Source organism: Myiozetetes cayanensis, unplaced genomic scaffold, assembly GCF_022539395.1.
Source record: "Myiozetetes cayanensis isolate MyiCay16 unplaced genomic scaffold, myiCay2020 scf5-8, whole genome shotgun sequence".
In the NCBI taxonomy this organism is placed as follows: Eukaryota; Metazoa; Chordata; class Aves; order Passeriformes; family Tyrannidae; genus Myiozetetes; species Myiozetetes cayanensis.
Window position 1 is genome coordinate 27,010,571 of NW_026087742.1, and position 18,374 is coordinate 27,028,944.

Consider the following 18,374-nt stretch of genomic DNA (forward strand, 5'->3'; position numbering starts at 1 on the left):
GCTTCCCACGGTGTCACAGCCTCCTTCAGGCATCCCACTGTGGGGTCCTCCACAGGTTGCTCCACCATAGACCTACTTGGGTTGCAGGGGAGACAGCCTGCCCCACCAGGGTCTTCCCCACGGGCTGCAGAGGAACCTTTGATGCCTGGAGCACCTCTTCCCCCTCCTTTTGCACTGACCTTGGTGTCTGCAGGGCTGTTTCTCTCACGTATTCTCTTTCACTCCTCTTTCTCACTGCAGTTACCCTCTCCCCCTTTACTGTGATACCCCAGGGGCTCTACCACCGTCACTGATGGGCTCAGCCTTGGCCAGGGGTGGGTCTGTCTTTGAGCCATCTGGCATTGGCTCTACCAGACACGGGGAAAGCTTCTAGCAGCTTTCACAGAAACCAGCCCTGTAGCCCCTCCATGACTAACAGCTTGCCACGCAAACCCAGTACTATTTCCTGGTCAGCTTTTATGGGTTTATCAAAACACGAGCAGTCACAGGGGTGAGGAGAGACCTGAGGTGTTAGTATTCAAGGGTCTCAGCCACACAAGATGGTTTAAAGGCCCAGTGTGGTGCCATCCAATACAGCTTTGCTCTTGTGGGGGGCATTTTCTATCAGACACAGAAGATGATGCTTTCTATCTCAGGCTGTTCAGGAAGCCTTAGTCCCAGCTGAAAGTATCTATGCACTGCAGTAGTTACTCAGCTGAGCCTCACAGAACTGGGATATTGGACCAGGCAAGCTTCACCTTGTCAGGTGTATCTGTGCAGACTGGCTAGAAGAGCAAATGACCCACGTGTGTGCTGTGGGTGACATCTGACTGATGCTACTTGTCACCAGGGGGCTGTAGGAGCTGCAGAACTCTGGTGTATTTTGAACCATTCTCTACTGTGTTTCTTAAACACTTCATATCAAAAAGTCCAGTTCAGCTTTTCCAATGTCCTATCTGGGTTCAAGATGTTTTATTCTCAGTTTAGTCACTTAAACTATGAAGTAGTGTTTTGTCAGCAAGATGCTTATCCACATGTCCTGCAATGAAGAATCTTATCCCTAAGTCCAAAATGTTACTGGGGCTTCCTGCATTCAAGATGGAAGATCCTGAAGCCAGTGAAGGCTGTAAGATGTAGCAAAAACAGTCAGTTTCCAGAGCCCTGTGATGATCTGTCTGCCAGTACTTCTCTGACAGCTTCAGTGGAGTCATGTCTTAGACTTTCCCAGGTCTTACAGCAACTCGTGCATCATTTTAGGATGCATTTATTAGGTTGCATAATTTGTAATGAAAATTTTCAAAGCCCCTTACTTGAAGAATCCTTCAGCAGCTTTTCTGTTGTTGCATATCCAAATGACTTGACAAAAAAGTCTTTGCTGGGCAGCACTTCCCAGTATGAACTCAGGTAGCACTCCATTAGGCTTGTCCATAAGCACATCAGAAATCCCATCTGAAAAGTTGCAGCTGGTTGATGCTTTCTTATGGGAAGGACAGTTTCTTAAAAGGTGCTTATAAATTTTTTCTGTGTCAGATTCAGTCTATAAAGCAGCTGAAGCTGTTGTATATGGCTCCAACAAACCTCCTGAGTTTCCAGGACAGCAGCATGGTAAATATGAACCCAGATTTCAGCTGGGAGTTTGCTGGTTTTTTTCACAAGGTAAATTTCACAGAAGATTCAGTAGGGATGTTTGGGAAACCAACCTTGTAATTCAAATGAGTCAGGAGGTTTTGCTCATAAGCAAAGAAAACGCAGATTGCTTCAGGGTCTGTGAATCCCTTTCCATGGCTGTAGAAATAAGCATTCTTGTAGAGCACTGCCAACAGTGTGCCATGTTGTAGTTTCTCGCTGGGAGAGGATCCTGTTCCACCTCAGTTTCTCTATGCTTGAAAGGGTTCAAAGACTAAATCCTGGCTTAAGGTCTACCATCTGTAGCAGTGTCCCTATAAGTGTTCCCAGTATTCCCCAGTGCTGCTTTTGCTTTTATTTCCAAGTGTGAAAAGCTGACAGATCACTCACTGATGAGTGAACCCACACTGCAGACAAAAAGGAAGACTGGTGTTATGGAATTGAGATGCAGAGTGACACCTGTAGTGTCCCAAATGCTATACAGCAGAACATCTTAGTGCTGTACATGTTATCATCACTGAGGACTCTGATGGGGACCTCCAGGAGGACCAAGTCCTTCTGCCTTAACTTGGGACACAAAGGCTGAACCCCGATCTCTTCTTCCAAGATCTGCTTGTGCTGAAAAAGAGCACCACTCTGAGACAACAGGCAGCACAGCCAAACATAGCTCAGACTGATACCTCTCAGCGTGGAGGGTGCACCTTTTGTTGCTTTTCTCGATCTTCTCAAACGGATTTATTACAGGGAGAGACATTGCTGGAGTCAAAGCGTAACTTTCTTTCCTCAAGGGCCCCCTGGTGGCACCAAACCTGGCGTGTCTGTAAATACTTAACCGAAGAATTGAGAGAAGCTTCATCTGAGTGTCTCTGCACCCAAAACGCCAGGCACAGGGCATGCTGTGAGTTCTCTCTCAGAGTGGAGGAATTGGGAATGGGTCTGATCACACTGCTGGTGAACCTGTAGAACTGAGAAGTCTGTGTGTGCTCAGTGACAATCGGATTTGTCTTGGCTACGTGTCCACAGGTCGATCTGAACCCACAAGGGTGCCTCTCTGTCCTCCAGGAGACATGGTCCTTTGCCTAAAGAGTCCAAGGCAAGTCTAAGGGACCTCCACTAGAAAGACACATATACATTTTGGACCCTTTCCAAGTAGTATTTCCTCCCTTATTGGATCCCCTGGGTAGAGCCTTGGAGTGTGTCTGCCCTTAGGAAGTAGGGGCCCGTTTTTCTCACTGTCTACAAATCCAATTGGTTATGAAGAACCCATATTGGACACCCAACAGCAGAGTAAGCTCCTGAGATCACTGCAACTTTCTGGACAACCTGTTTTAGGGTTGTCAGTCGTAGAACTGTCTTGGGGTTAGCTGAAAGGTCCACAAGTCCCCAGACGATCCCAGCAATTGTTCCCAGTAGCAGTGTTGCACTGCATTGTACTTCAGGACACTGCTTGGACAGTCCACTTGTCCCAGAGCCATTTACAGATATCAGCCACATATTGAGTGTAATTCTACGTGACATCAACAGCATTTTAAAAGTTTTCTGTCCTTTCCACCCTTAGTACAGTTTCTCATCCACTCTGTTGTGCTCGGGCAGCTACCTGTAGGAACCTGCCATAGAAGTAATTTTAGTTGTTCCCTGTTCTAATTCCACACTCACATTTTCTTCTCTTCCTCCTTTAATACCAAAATTTTACACTGATCTGTCTTAGAACACCATGAAGGGCCATATTTCAGTAATTGTTCAGGGGGCAGTTAGTATGGAGCCAGGGGCTGTCATTCCCAGTGGCATTGAAACGGGAAGGAAAACTTGGAAGAGTCTCTTGGATCAGTTTCCTCATGAGAGCAGCTGTAAGGTGGAATCTCAGCCTTGAGCACCTGGGAAAGTTTCCAAGTTATCTTCTGACCCTTCAACAAGTATGCCCCTACTCTTTGAGGATGTCTCTGTTTTTCACATCCACCCCAAACATTTGTTTTTCACAGACCAGGAAATGCTGTTACTCTTGGCTTGGTTAATTTTTTTTTCCTTTTGAATAACTACTCTTGAGTATGACTGTAGCCTCTTTTTCCATTATTAAGGCTTCTGAACTTTATCTTGGCTCATGACTGGACCATATTGCCCATATTTCCTCCTCTGCACAAGCTCATCTGATCTTACGGTTCAAACAGGGGGCATACAGAGCCCTTGGGGTTACCAGTCCTTCAGAGTGACTTTTATTTTGACTTAATAGGCAACACACAGAAGAAAATTATAGTAATCTAAAAAAAAAAAAAAATGAAAAAATAGAACCCCCTCTATCTCCTTCAAGTCTGGAACAAATGAGCCCTCTAAGCACCTGTATCTAGGGAAAAAACAGCCAGTCCCTGCCAAACTCAGGGGAAAGTCCCCACACCCACATGCCATCACCACCTCAGTTCATTTAAGTCCAGGAGCTTTTTCCTTCCTTTTCCCTGTGGGTTATGTGCCTCAGCTCAGCAGTTTTCCACCACTGTTTTCCTCCACTGGAGTTTTCTTGCAGAACAAGACCAGCTGGCTTTTATTTTTGAGTCTTAAAAAGGGCACACATGAACTCTTAGGGAAGCCCTCCAGTCAGGGCTGTGAGTAAAGGAAAAGCCTGGGGAAATATGAATAGATAGTGTTTTATTCGCATGATGGTGATCATCTGGCTTGGCTCCCTCATTCCTGCAGAGAGTCTCATATCCTAGGGCTGAGCAAGAGGGTGCCATCAACCATTTTTCACCCCAACAGTCTGCAGGTGGTGAAGAGGCCACCACAAGAGTTCTTCCCGTGTCAGGGCCTTGCTGTGAAAAACATGTACCTCATTTTCAGCCAGATTTTTGGTTTTAATTTTGAGCCTCTGGTCATCCTTATGTTCCTCTGCTGGAGCAGAGGAGGAGAACCTACCTCTATTTCACATTTCTTCTCATGGGAAGAAAATATCAAAGATGGATTGTAAGAGCATAAAAATGGTCATACCAATGGTTTCTGTAGGGTGCTCTGCTATGGCCAATACCAGCTCCCTAAGAAAAGGCACTGAGAATCAAGGCATCACGTAGAACCTTCCTGCAAGCAGGAGTCAAGGACATCCTGAGCTGGCAGTCATACCAGCTCATCATGTTCAAAAGCCAGTGAGGAACTGATCCTCCACAAATTACCTAATCTGTATTTGAACTCATTTGTACTCCTGCTCAGCATAACAACCTAACATCCTCTAACAATAATTACACTGTCTTTGTGACAGGCAAAATGAATTTCCTCTTGTTTGCAGTAAAATTGCTGCCTGAGCTCACCACTGTTTCCTTCAGATTAGGTAAAAGAGATCAAGCACCTCAAGTTTATTCATTTCAAAGCAAGATCTTCAGGCTCCTAAGTCAGAGTTGGTTTGGTTTTATTTTTGTACCACGTTGCTAAATCCTTTTCCCACATCCATTTTCAAAATATGGACACGTTCCAGTACCTTGTGCTGTAAACAGAGGTAACACAATCTGTTCACTCCGTGAGATCCCATTTAATACAGCATGTATCATCTATCTCCCTCCCTGGAGCCTTGTCTTCCCAGGATACTGTATTCTGTTCCGGAAGTGTGATTCCACATACTTTGTTCCCAAGTGTAGAACCTTGTGTTTTGATTCTAAGTGTGATTTTACCAGGGGTTTTAGAAGGTAGCTGCTTCCCATTAACTTGGCCAAATGCATGCACCATGCCAGGAGAGACAGTCACACCTGCAGAGCTGTGTAGCCCTCCTAACCATATTTTGGCACTGTAAGACATCCATGAACATCAGGAAGCATTTGGATGTTGAACAGATCTCGTGGCAGCCTAGCACTGGAAGCTCACATAGTTTGAATTTCTAGGACACTTTCATCTCATCAGCAAAGCGTCTGAAGTATTTACACAGGACACAAAAGCATTAGCTGCGTTATCTTCTACTCTCACACATGCTGTGCAGCTAAAGAGAGTCCTTTGGTCCTTTGTGGCTCTCTGAGAAAAACCTGGCAGAGAAGCCTCTAACAGTGGAGAGAGCACTGCACAGCATGGAATGTTCAGATCCTGTTGAATCGGGCCTGACATCTGCAAACAGCAACTTCTTAGCACCAGGGAAAATTATCAATGCCACCAAACAAACAAGAAAACAAACAAAATCAAGCTTAAACTCGTGTTTTCTCCTTGTGGCCTCAGTTTTACCCCAGTGACCATGTCCTGGCAAAACTTCCTAATATCTAGTTGGTTCTCTGTCTTGGGAACCCAGACCTCTCCCAGCCATCCTTGTAACACAGGAGGTCCCACCCCTTCTTGGGAATTTTAAAGTCCATTTATAGTTGCACCTCTTTGGTCCCAACCTCCCTTGAGGGTGAGTAAGAGTTAGCTCTTACACCAAGAAAGCATGCTCTGTGTGCCAGCACAGTGAGAATGGGGGTACCTCCAGAGCCAGAGGAAACTCTCTGCAGTGCTAAAGGCAAGAACTCAGCAAGCAGTGATTATCCATAATTGGAGGTGTCCAGGATTTGCCTGAGCCTGGCCCTGAGCAACCCAGTCTAGTCTGAGAGTCACCCTGCTGGCAGCAGAGGGGTGAAATAGAGACCCCAGAGGTCCCTGCCCACCTGAATCTTCCTGTGATGCTGTAACTAACAAACAAGTGGGTTTATTTGATTTTGTGGTGTTTTTCTTAGTGAGGCAGTAGAGGGTATCTTACAAAAGGATTCAGACTGCTACCTGTCATGAGGTGCCAAGTGGAGAGGAAATTGAAAAAACAGCTCAGTTGCCACCACATTCTGAATTGCAGTCTGGCACACAATGGTGTTAATCCAGCACAAATGTGCAGAGTAGTGTTGCAGAGAGGGGCAATCCCATCTTCCCTTTCATCTCTCTTGCTGCCTCTCTTTTGTCAACACTGATGAGCAGCAGAGAATTGATCCAGCTGAAAACTAAACTATAAAGGAATAAATCCATTTTGATTTACAATGAGTCCTTTCAGTTTAAAAATGCACCATCTCCCTCCCTAGCAATTTTTTGTTCAAAGCAAAGTGGTTGGGGATCACCAAATCAGAGACTTTATTCTCTTCAGGACTATTCTGGAGCACTGCTGTGCTCCTCCTTGCTGTGCCATCATCCACAGCAACCTTCCCAGTGATTGTATTGTTCTGCAAATGATTTTTCATAGCATCACTGCTCCTTTAGTTACCCTCTACTTTTTCATATCTAGCTTTCCCACTAAGAAAGAAACAACATATTCTCTATTTAGTAAGTGCTTTCCTGCAGCTTCCAGAGCTCCAGTGTACCATGAGATATGGGTTTCTGTTCTCCTGCCATGATGCACCATGAGAACACAGCACGTGGATCAGACCCACTTTTTCACAGTTCCTGGGGACACAGGCGAACAAACCTAGAGCCAGAGCCTCTGTGCTCTGAGCAACGCTCATCCCCCAGCATCTGAAATATGACCAAGGTGCCTCTTGTCTGATGGAGAAACCCAGGCTACTGCCCAGAGCAGAGCACAGAGAGGATTTGAGCCCAATGAGCAGAAGGCACATCCTTCTGTGGCAGTTTTTCTCTGAAGGGATACTGTATTGTCAGTTGAGAGCAACAGCAGCAATAAGGATATGAGCCTGGAATATGTGGATTGGCCTTTCTCTCTTTTATGGCACTTTCAGAGATCTTGTTTGTTGGACATTTCTGCCAGTGCTCATCTGCTTTCTGGGCTGTCCCTGGTGTCCAGCACTAGTCTGTCATCCAGCTCTGCTTTGGGCACTGGGGCTTCCAGTCCACTGGGTCCCAAGGACCCTGCAGACGGCCAGACCCTTTTTCTCCAGATATCCCAGGAGAAACACATTTTGGGAGTCCCACTCTCAGACCAAGGTTCAGCTCCTATCAGAGTACTCCTCAGCTCGTATCTGAGTTAAGGGAATCTTTCAGGACCACTCAGCTGCTGCCCCAGCCTCTCAGCAACACGTGGCATGTTGGGTCAGTGCCAGTGCCTGACTCCTTCACCCCAGTGTCAAGGTCGCTGTAACTGAGAGCAAAGCTGGCACATGTCTCCCATCCCTCTTTGCTCTTGAGAAAACCCACTGCAGCCCTGGGATGTTTGGGAGGCTATTGCATATTTTTCCATTGGATTAGAAGCATGAATGCTGCAATGAGAAACGTAACCTAGTTTGCTGCATGGTTTTTGTATTTAATCCACCCCACCCTCTGTGTTGCAAAACACGGAGGTGGTGGCATCAAAGATATTATTTAACTAGATATTGGCCAAGGTACTGATAACCATCTCCACAGGTAACTGAGGATGACCAACGAGGATTCTGTAAGTGTCCCATCTCTCCTTGAGGAAGAATCCGGAGGTCTTTTGAAAGAGAATAGTAACACAGTTCTCCACAGCGAATGCTGGCCAGTTACAAGTTGCCAGCTCCCCAATGTGCCCATGAATGCTGCAGATTTTCTTCAGTAATTAAATCATTGGGTTTTTCATTATGGTGTTGTTTGTTTTTTTGTTTGTTTGTTTAGCACAAATGCAGCCCACAGCTTTAGTCAGATCACCCCAATGTTGTTTCTGACTTTCAGGTTTCTCTGGGATATTCAGCTGAGGATTGTCATACAAAGGGGGCTCACCTTCTAGCACTGTAAAGAAAGAGGCTGCAGATTTGTCCAAAGACTCCATAAAGCTATGTTTTCTTAAAAGTGTTCTCATGAAATTCTGGCCTCCCAATCAGGCAGCCAGTCACTCTGCCTCCTCCTAGCACTTCTGCAGGGCACATCTTGGCTTTGCCCAGATCTACTGGGAGATGGGAACTTTCTCTTTTCCAGTCCTTTTCTCCTCACTGCTTTTTGGGACCTGCCATCTCAGATGAATGGGTCCCTTCTCCAAGACCACCCTCTGACGTGTGGTGTACTCAGCCTCTCGGGAGATAACATGCTGCTTCCAGGCATCACAAAGCATGTTTGGTACCCACCCTGGACATAATTTCGTATACAGAATGCACCTCTGGTTGGTGCCTTGGTAGAAACTATCATGGTCCTTTGTGTGGGAAGAGCAGCTTGCATCCCTCTACCTCAAGGGTGCCTATTCCGATGCATTTCCCCATTGTGCATCTCACTGAAAGCCTGCCAAGCTGTGGGCACCAGCTCTTTCTGCCTCAGGGTTCTGCTGCTTGGCCTCTCTGCAGCAACAAGGTGTTGACTTGGGAACCACTGCACGTGTCCCAAGTGCCCAGAGAAGGACAGCTCCACCACTTCCTCTGTGCAGCTGAGCTTACACTTCCTTTAGCTCCCTGAGCTTCCCAGTCAGTGCCAGAAGTCTCTCAGTTAATTCCAGTCTGATCTCTGAAAACCCTGTTGCCTGTGCAGGCACTTGTTGGGTACCAACCTGCCCAGCAGCTCTTGCTCACACCACATCCTTGCCAGACCTTCCCTTCTGTTTCCCCAGGTGTGGCTGATTTTTGTTTACAGTTCCTTGCCATGAAGTTATTAGTTATCTCCCATTAGTAAGGGACTTGGTTTTGCTTGCTGTGTTTGCTTTAGCTCTGGACAAACAGCAATCAGGATGTTTAACATGAGGTCCTTCTGGCAAGCACTCTATCTCAGGAACACCCAGACAAGCTGATAACCCAGTCTTCAAGTCATGACGTGGTTTCCAAGATCAGCTAAAGTCTGCAAATAAATTCTAGAGCACCTGAGAAAGTCAGCATAAAGTGGAAGACTATGACTGCTTTCAGAATGGATGGTGCAAGGACCAAAACATGATAGTGGAATCACTCAGAGAAAAACATGGTATTACAGAAATCTGGAAATGCAATGGAAAATTCCTTCAGCAAGACTAACTCAGTGATACTGCAGAACAGTGTTTTCTATTCCTATTTTTCTTGGTGAGTGTAGTTTGCATCCATAAGACATGCCAAGAGAGACAAGAAGAGCAATGTATTAAGGTTGTGCACAAGATGACTGCTGCGGTTAAGTCTGGAACCTGGCTGAAGCTACTAATGCCTAACACGGACAAAGGAGCATTTAGTGAGCTGGGCTTCCATATCCCTGCCCTTGGCTACTCCTGTTGCAGCCTGCCACTCATTCCCCATGTCTCTGCCAGGGTCCCACACGTCCCTGTCAGCCTCTCTGCCCAGGGCACCCACGCTGGCAGTTCTGAGAAGATGTCCCTGTGCTGATCTCTCTCCAGTCACTGTTATCTCTGCGGCGGGGTCCTGTTCTGGGAGATGACGAAAATGCCATTCGAGGGAGTCAGCATTTAAAATGGGTCGTTAGAGAGAAACGTCACAGTGTCTTTGCTAAAGATAGCCTGGTGCTGAGTAAAACAGTGCCTCTAAAACCTTCCTTTTACAACATGCTCACTCAGCATAATAACCCCTCGGCCCCAAACAACCCCCCTACAGTGCCAGTGCCAGGCGGCTCCTGTCATTTTCCTGGGCTCTCCATCAGCCTCTTGTGACCACCTCTTGGGAAGCTGTAGCAGGATAGGACTACATCCTCTGCTTTGCTGGTTCTTACAAGGGACAAGCACTTCCTAGAGCATGGATTCCTTTAAAAGTAGTTTTGAGGGCTAGTTTGGAATAGTGCCAGGGTGCCAAGGCTACAGGTGCAGAGAGAGTCGAGATGGAAGGGGAGAGCAGTGAGCTTGGTGTGCCCCTCAAGTGAAGCCAGGAGAGGGGGAGCAGATTATGCTGGACTGCAGAAATATATGTGTCTCTCCACCACGGTTCCAACTCCCTTCTCTCTCTCTCACCTTCACCCACACACTCACACCATTTTGCACTGCTGATTCAAGGGAAAGAAGAGGTTGATGCTTTCTACTTGAACTGGTCACCACAAACTGTTTTTCTTGAACGGTAGGGAAAAAAAACACCTCCTGACAATTGTCATAAGTTCTCCCCTGTCTTCTCTCCTTCTTTCTCTCTCATGCGATCCCATGGACTGGGTTCCACAAGAGGGCATGTGGGACCACCACAAAGCAGTCCCTCGGAGACATGGAGGCACATGAGGTTGCACCTGTACACCAATCCCACTCCTCAGGAGGCTGGAGAGCCATGTGTGATGATAGAGATGAGAGCTGTCACTACAACAGGGGTCTGCTGAAGTGAGGCATAGCACTGGCTCTCTTTTATCCTCCACCTTCACCACCCAGCTGAGGAAAACTAGAGAGCAAGCAAGGATCCTTCCACAGTCAAGAACTGGCCACTATGAGTCACCTCCCTTCCCCCAGATGGAGGAAAAGCCCCAACACTTGGGGAATGAGCCAGCGAGGGGCTTGGGTGTCTGACACTTGTCACGAAGGGCTGATTAAGTCTGAAAGAGTCAGAGCAGTGGGCTGCTGGAAAGTGTGAACCTCAACAGTGGGGGTTCTCTGAGACAAAATGGGCCCCAGGATGAGGCACATGGATGGAAATGTATTGTCCTGTGCAAAGGTCAGCAGCTCGATGGGAGCTAGGTTCAGCCCCCTCTGTGCATGAGCTCGAGTGGGTTTTCCCAGAACTGCTGGTGGAGGAGGGTCCCCTCGTCAAACCCCTAGTAGTGCCACAGTATTCAGCCCCTCTTTTCAGTTCTGATTGCTTCTTCTGGATGCTCTTCCTCTATCTCCTGGGATCACCTGGGCTTTGTCCCATATTGGCCCTGGACTCTAGATTGAGGAGTCATATGTGCCTTGTTTGAAGCTCACCATAGACCCTTTCCTCATGCTGCCTGCGAACTGACCAATGAGAAAAAAGCCAAGAAATTAGCACATTTGGAGGATTAAAGAAGGAAAGAAAAAGAAAATTAAGGGGGGGGGAGGGAACCAAACAAAAAGAAATAGCTGCAGAAATAAGGACCAGCATGTTCTTGAAAGCCCTGAAACAATTAAAGAGAAGCTGTAAGAGACGGAAAGATCAAACCAAAAAAGGTAAGAGATGAAAGAAAAACATGAAGGGTACTTGCTGGGAAGTGTCTTCTACACTTTTTCCACTGGCTATGTAGAAGCGAAATTTGCAAGAAAAACAACAGCGACTCAAAGAATTTCCACTAAAAGATGCTTACAGCTGTGTCTCTGGTCCCTCCCTCCTCTGCTCTCACGTGCCTCAGGCTTATACTGGTTTCTTGGTCGTGACGCATCTTCTTAGTGATACGAGGAAGTTTGCTGCCCACCTGCAATATAAGGGCATTTAGGGAAATGCTTTGATCAGAGAGAGAGAGAGAGAGAGAGAGGGCATGAGAGCAAGCACATCCCACTGACCTCTCTTCGCTCACCCACCCACTTCTAGCACCTTCTTTGCCCATGCCTCATTTTTGCTGATCTCTTCAAGCTTTGGACCTTGTCAAGCACGGACCCAAGTGGGACACAGCCCCTTGCCTTTCCTGGATGCCACCATGAGGCCGGTGTCCCTGGTGCTGCTCCTCACCTTTGCCCTGCTGGCTTTCAGTGGTAAGAGGGGCTGAACCTATTGGGGAGGGCAGAGTAGCTCAGTGAGCTGAGCCTGGATGTTACTTGGTCCCTGACAAGGCTGGAAGGGAGAGTTTGTGCCCTTCCAATCCAACAAAGATGGCCAGATATTGCCCTGCTCTCTAACCTGCCCTGGCAAACGTGGCATCCCCACTCTTTGCTCAGCTCTTCATCTTGTGTTACAGCTGGTCACATCCTAGCAGGATTAGCGGAGGGGGAAAGCAGGGAGCAGAAAATGTGGGTCAGAGAGGGGAGTTCAGCTGTGCTGCCCTGCCACTTGAGCCCCAGAAAAATGAGAAAGAGCTTGAAGCAGCTGCCTGACAAGACATCTGTGCTGTGGAAGAGGCATGGGGGAAGGTATGTCAGCGTCAAAAGAAATTTCACTCCTTCTAGGGGGACTGGGAAGGTGGGAGACACTTTGAGCCCCTTTTCTCTTTCCCCATCTTCCCTCCTTCCTGCCCCCTCCCTTGATCTCACCTTATCCTCTGGGATGAGCAGCTCACTTGTCCCATTTCCAGTGTCCACCAGGAGCCACATGGGGTACTGGAGGTGGGGTACTCGGGCCTCCAGAAGACAGCACTGCTCATGAAGCCCCGGGTGTCACTCCAGGACTCTGCTTTGCGCAATGGCAATTTCTCCCTGCGGATTGACCCCGTCCGGAGTGAGGACGCTGGGCTCTATGAGGCATGGGTGAAATACAACTCGGAGGTCCACACTTGCCACGTGGAGCTGGGGGTGATTACAGGTAGGAGAAGATGGGAAACCCAGAGGATGTTGATTTTAGGACCGGGAAGGTTGTGAAGGTGGAACGGGGTGGGGATGCTGTGTTTGGCTGGGCAGGTTAGAGTACAGGCAGCATCCTCCTGAAAGCACACAGCTTCCTGCTGTCTGCTCTCCACTTTGGAGGGATGCCTGCCTGTGGGACAAGGCTAGGACAGGGGGACACAAAGGGTTGGGTTGGTAGTTCCCCTGTGATCTTAGCTCACCCCCCACCCCAACACTTTGGTTTTTTTGCAGTAACCCTCAGTCCACCTGATCCTGTGGTAGAAAATGAACAGCTCTTGATGAGCTGCAACTCCAGCTACCGGGCCAGCCTTGTGGAGACATGTTGGTTCCATAACGGGCACCTGGGCCTCACCTCCAGGACCTTCTGCTCCTTGCCTGGGGCTCTCTCCATCCTACGGCCATCCATGAGTGATGCGGGCTCCTGGCGCTGCCAGCTTCGATACTCTGATAACGAGATCATTTCTGCCACGTACAACCTGCAAATTCTAGGTAACTTCAACCTCTGTGTTCATATTCTAGCATCCCCAAGCTTATCCCTTTGATGTGACTAACACCAATAGCTCCAGCTTCCCATCTCCCACCCTGTCCTCACTTCCCAGGTCAGTCATCTCCCATCTTTCCAGCCACCATCACCCACTGTGCTCTTTCTCTGGCTCAGGTTTTGATGGCCCAACCAACCCTGTGGTCTATGCTGCAGCTGGCTCTGCAGCCCATCTACCGTGCAGCCTGAGCTACCTTCCCAGTTCCTTTCAGATGAACGTGGTGACAGCCCACTGGAGCCACCTCGCAGGAGGACACTTGCAAGACTGGGATATCTCCCCGAATCTGAGTAGCAGAAACTTCCCCCTGCATCTCCCTGTGGTGGGGCCGGGTGATGCAGGGCAGTACCTCTGTGCCGTCTCTGTGGGCCACAAAACAATCAGCAGGGAGGTGACCTTGGCAGTGGTTACAGGTGAGAGGAGAGACAGGGAGGTGATTTCTTACCCCTCTGGGGTCCCCCAGTGCTTACAGATAAACCTCCCACATGTCAGTGCAGTGAGCATGGGTAGCTCCTGATCATGGGTTCCCACCTCGGGGTGGGAAACACAGTCTCTGTTGAGGGCATTGCACTGCACTGGACTCTGCTGAAATTGGTTTTCCTTGGTGACCTAATTGTTCCTCTTAAAACTGAGGAAGACAAAGAAAATAAATTAGAGGAAGTAATAAATAAGGGATGTAATAGAAGAAGGACGGATGAGGAAGAGATGTAGACCTGTTTGTAGTTTTTACTGAGGGTTTTGGGTTTTTTTCCTTTGCTGCAGTGACTCCAAGCATCCAAGGGCCAGTTTCTGAGGGAGTCGTTTGCTGCTCATCTGCAGCCTCACACACTCCTTGGGACATGAACGTTTCCAGTGGAAGCACCTTGGCTCAGTCACCACTAACAGCAAGCTGGCTGTGGCCACACCCCAAAACCTGGAGGGCCACAGTGCCCCCACGGGACCTACCTTGGAAATACCCAAAGTGTCACAAAAGGATACGGGCACATGGGAATGCAGCGTATATGGCCCAGAAGGCCAGCTGGGAGCAGTGGAGTATGAGCTGCAGATCACAGGTACTGTCCCCCACGTATTTGTAACCAACCTCTTCTTGCCATATTCAGTTCCTTGGTGCCTTTCCTCTCTCACCTTCACCCTTTCCTTCTCCCCTTGGACCACTTGGATCCCATCTTCTTGTCATCGTGTCTTAGCTCTCACCAGTTCATTATGTTGCTCCTTCCAGTTCCCTGCACTCTTTCTCATTTTCCCCATTTTTGTGCAGTCCCAGCCGTGCCCCAGTGCAAAATCAACCTTCTCTCCCTTCCTAACTGTGGTTCCTCCTCACAGGTGCCCAGGTCTCCAGCCCTCCTGCTATCTTCAGTGGGCAGATTACTTTTGGGCTGACACTCACCCTCTTCCTTCTGCTTGCTGTCTGTGTTGTGGCTCTGGCCCTACAGAAAAGGGTAAGTGTCCATCACCCCATTTCTGTTATTTTTCCTGTACATCAACCCTTATTTGACCTTACTGGGCAGCTCTGGCTAACCATGGTATTTGTCTGGAGACAGGTCAGACACCTACAGGGATGAAACCTCCTAAGAGACAACCACAGCCCAGCCTTGGAAAATCTTCATGTTTACTCTCCCAGAGATTAAGCCACACTGTACTAGAGAAGGGTTAATTTCCAGGCTTTTGTAGATGTTGTCTCTCTTATTCCTTATCTGGACACCTTAATGTAACAGTCTCCATATAAAACAGTTCTATATAAATGCCTACTGGTGCCCAGACACAGATCTCAATGCAGGGCTGTTGTTGCTGGCTCAGCCCTCACACCTCAGCCTCTGCTTCTGGCAGCTTACTGACCTTCGTTTGCTCAGCTTGTTCCAGTATCTTGTTGTCTGAAAACTCTACCAAAGACCAGGCTAGAGCTAATGGTTCCCAAGCATGTCCCTGGAAAAAAAGCTGTGCAAACAAGTCAGACCATTTCTCTGCAGTTTTCATACTGTTGCTCTGTAAATTAATTACACGGCAAATTCATCCTTCAAGGTTTCCTTTTGCTGACAAGAGACACCTGTCGAGTGTAGCTGTGATGTAGTTGCCTTCTGTTTAACTTCTTGGAAAGGCTCCACAGTGAAAATCCCCTTTAGTGTAGAAGGGGCTGGGGGGTTGGAGCGATCTAAGTTCAGAAGAGCTTGTCCCCAGTGAAAGAGCTGGGAGCCTTGGAACTGTCTTGAGTTGAACACAAAGGATGTGTTAGCATTGATGAAAAGTCTTAGCAAGTCCCAGTGGCTGGAGCTGAAGACAAGCAGCATTGAAACAAAATCAAGGTCAGAATTTTTAAAAAACCACTCTGGGTACCACTAGAGCAGCTCGTGACAGATTCTTCATTATTCATCCTTAATCGGCACTGATGGTAAAGGATAGTCTGAGGCAGAAATCTACAGTTTCTGGGCAACTCTCTGGACTGTGCAAGTCCAGGACAAGATGATCAGAATCACTCTTTCTGGCCAAAAACCTTGGGAGAAATCCCTTGGCAGTGTAACTCTAAGGCCTCAGCTAGCAGGAAATAGGACATCTGGGTGTCCAGCTCTTAGTTAAACTCTCATGCAGCCAGGATATTTACCACCCCAAAACATTTGCATATGCCCTCATGGCTGTGCTTTGCTGTGTTGCAGCACAGGGCCTCCATCCACAGGTGATCCCCAACCAGCTCTGGGTGGCCCTGCTCTATCAGGGCATTTGGACTGAATCATGCCCAGAGCTCCATTCCAACACCAACATCCGGTGATTCTGTGATTCATGCCCTTCTCTGCACAGACTCCCTGCTGGGATCATCCTCCGCCAGAGTGCAGATGAGGTGCCTCAAGCAAAGGCACCAGCTCTTCTCTGGTTCTCTCCCTCTCTCTGCTGGCATCCTCTGAGATTACATTTGCTCTCCTTGCATTAGCTGGACACCGGATGCTCACCGCAGTGTATCATGTGCACTCGATGGGCTGTTGCCCACACATTAGGAATTCTTATTCCGATCCCCTGAGCCTATCAACGTGCCATTGGTATTGTTGCATTTCATTCACCCTGTCACTCAGCTTAGTGCTCTGTTCTCCTAAAATATCTGGGTCTTCTGTGACATTTTCATCCTCTTTCTTCCAAATGAGGCTCCTCAACTTTATCAGCTACCTAACTCATTAGCACTTTCACACTCTCTGTGCCAATAATGACTGATCTTTGAAGGTTTGTGCTTATCATTTCCCTACAGCCTGACAGAAACATGCCAGCAAAATCCCAGTCCCTTCTTCTTAGCTGGGATTACACCTACCATGCTATTCTGCAGCTAATCTCATCCTTCTTGCCATACGGATTGTCTGTGTGTTGCCCTATACTTTTACCCTGTCAGAAGCCCCGAGATCTTCGTCTTTTGCATTGTCTAGAAAGTCACTTGTGAAAGTGTTTCCGTCTTTAATTTGTTCTTATATCATTTTGCACAAGCCTTCATGCCTTTACTACTTCTCTCTGAAAAGGTGTTGTAAAATCTGGCATACCTTCAAACCTGACATTGGCCTGACCACTGCCCGGATCACTCTTTGCTCTCCCTTAAGCACGTCTTGTCTTTGTTATTCCTTATGCCCATGACACCACAGAGGATCGTGTTGGGACAGCATTCCCCAGAAGAAACTGCAGGTCTCAGAGAATGGCTTCTTCCCTGGCTCTAGGAGGGAATGAGAGCCTTATGGTTGCAAGCAATAGGACCACGTTTTCCATGGCAAGGAGAAGCCCAGTCTGCCATGCCATTCAATCTCCCTCTCATACCTGATGTTGCCCCTTTTTTCCCTTTCAGGCACAGACTCCTGCCTTCCCGGCACTGGAAGGGATGTTTGCAGTCCCTGGGCCATGGAAGTCAATGAAAGAAAACCAGAAAGGGAAGATCCAACAAACTGAGTGCTGACAGGAGCAGGGACACCGGGGCTAGTCTGCGTGGGAGGATGAAACTCTGTGTGCCATGCTGCAGAGAGATGGGCACCATGCAGACCTGTCAGGGAGGTCGAGGGACGGCATGAACAATGCAGAAGGCCTTGGGAGCTCTGCACCTGCAGGAGGGCTGGGAGCTGCCTTCCAGGGCAAGGCGAGCCTCACCGCTGCAGTAAGGTGGCCAGCAGCACAGATACTTTGGAGCTATTGGGAGCATTTGAGCCAGTAGCTATTGCCTGCTTCAGTGCCACATCTCTGCCCACTCTTTGCCCCTCCTCCATGGCTCCTTTCACAACCTTTCTCTGGTGGAACACCAGGACGCAGGAGATGGCTGCAATCTATCTTTCCTGCAACCTGATGGTGCTTTCTGCCCCCCCTTGCTCTGTTTCTTCTCCCTCTGCCTGCACTGCCCTGATCACTGCCCTGTTGCACAGTTTGAGCATTTTAACTTATTAGAAACTCATTTTAGAACTGAAAATAAATCTATGTGACAAAAAAACCCGCTGGTCCCTGTGTGTGCTTATGGAGGATTATGCCTATTTGACAGTGCTGGGTGTACCTCTGCCTGTGTGAAGCCATTTCTAAGGCCTTTGCTGCCTTCTCTTTCTCATTCTCTTTCAGTTCTGTTTTACTGAAGTTGCCTGTTCGTTTCTGACATTTTCACAGCAGGGAAGGGGAAATTAAATGCCACTAGAGAAGAAAGAATCACAGGTTCAGTCTCTCTCTTTTGCTGTGTTTCAGAGTCTTTTTTTCTTTCTTTTTCTCCCATCTGGCTGTCCCTGTTCATTCATTCATTTATTCCTTTAGTTCTCACATTTTCCTGAAAGATCCACAACTGATGTTAGGGCTCTCTGTCACTCTCCTCCTGCTAAGCATATATTTAGTAATATAAGTGTGAGTCTGCCAGGTCCCATCTCTCAAGACCTTTAATGTGTTTAGCTTTCATGTAGTCAGAGAATGCTCTTCACCTCGTCTCTGAAAAGCCATGGAGGACTGTGGTACTGCTCTTGAACAGCCATTACATGCCACCCTAGAAGAAAGCCTCACTAATAAAGAGAGCCACACGTGTGGTGTTTCCCATGTGGGTCCCC

At 48.0% G+C, this 18,374-nt stretch overlaps 1 protein-coding gene across 1 annotated transcript; it reads left to right on the forward strand.

Moving 5' to 3' along the window:
- Window positions 1-11,946: 11,946 nt before the first annotated feature.
- Window positions 11,947-17,737, forward strand: LAG3 (lymphocyte activating 3). Its single transcript, XM_050332007.1, is given in 9 exon segments — window positions 11,947-12,001; window positions 12,205-12,376; window positions 12,538-12,764; window positions 13,037-13,294; window positions 13,464-13,757; window positions 14,107-14,139; window positions 14,142-14,396; window positions 14,668-14,783; window positions 17,153-17,737. Coding segments are annotated over 9 exon segments (1,518 nt in total). The 3' UTR covers window positions 17,261-17,737.
- The last annotated feature ends 637 nt before the right edge of the window (window positions 17,738-18,374 follow it).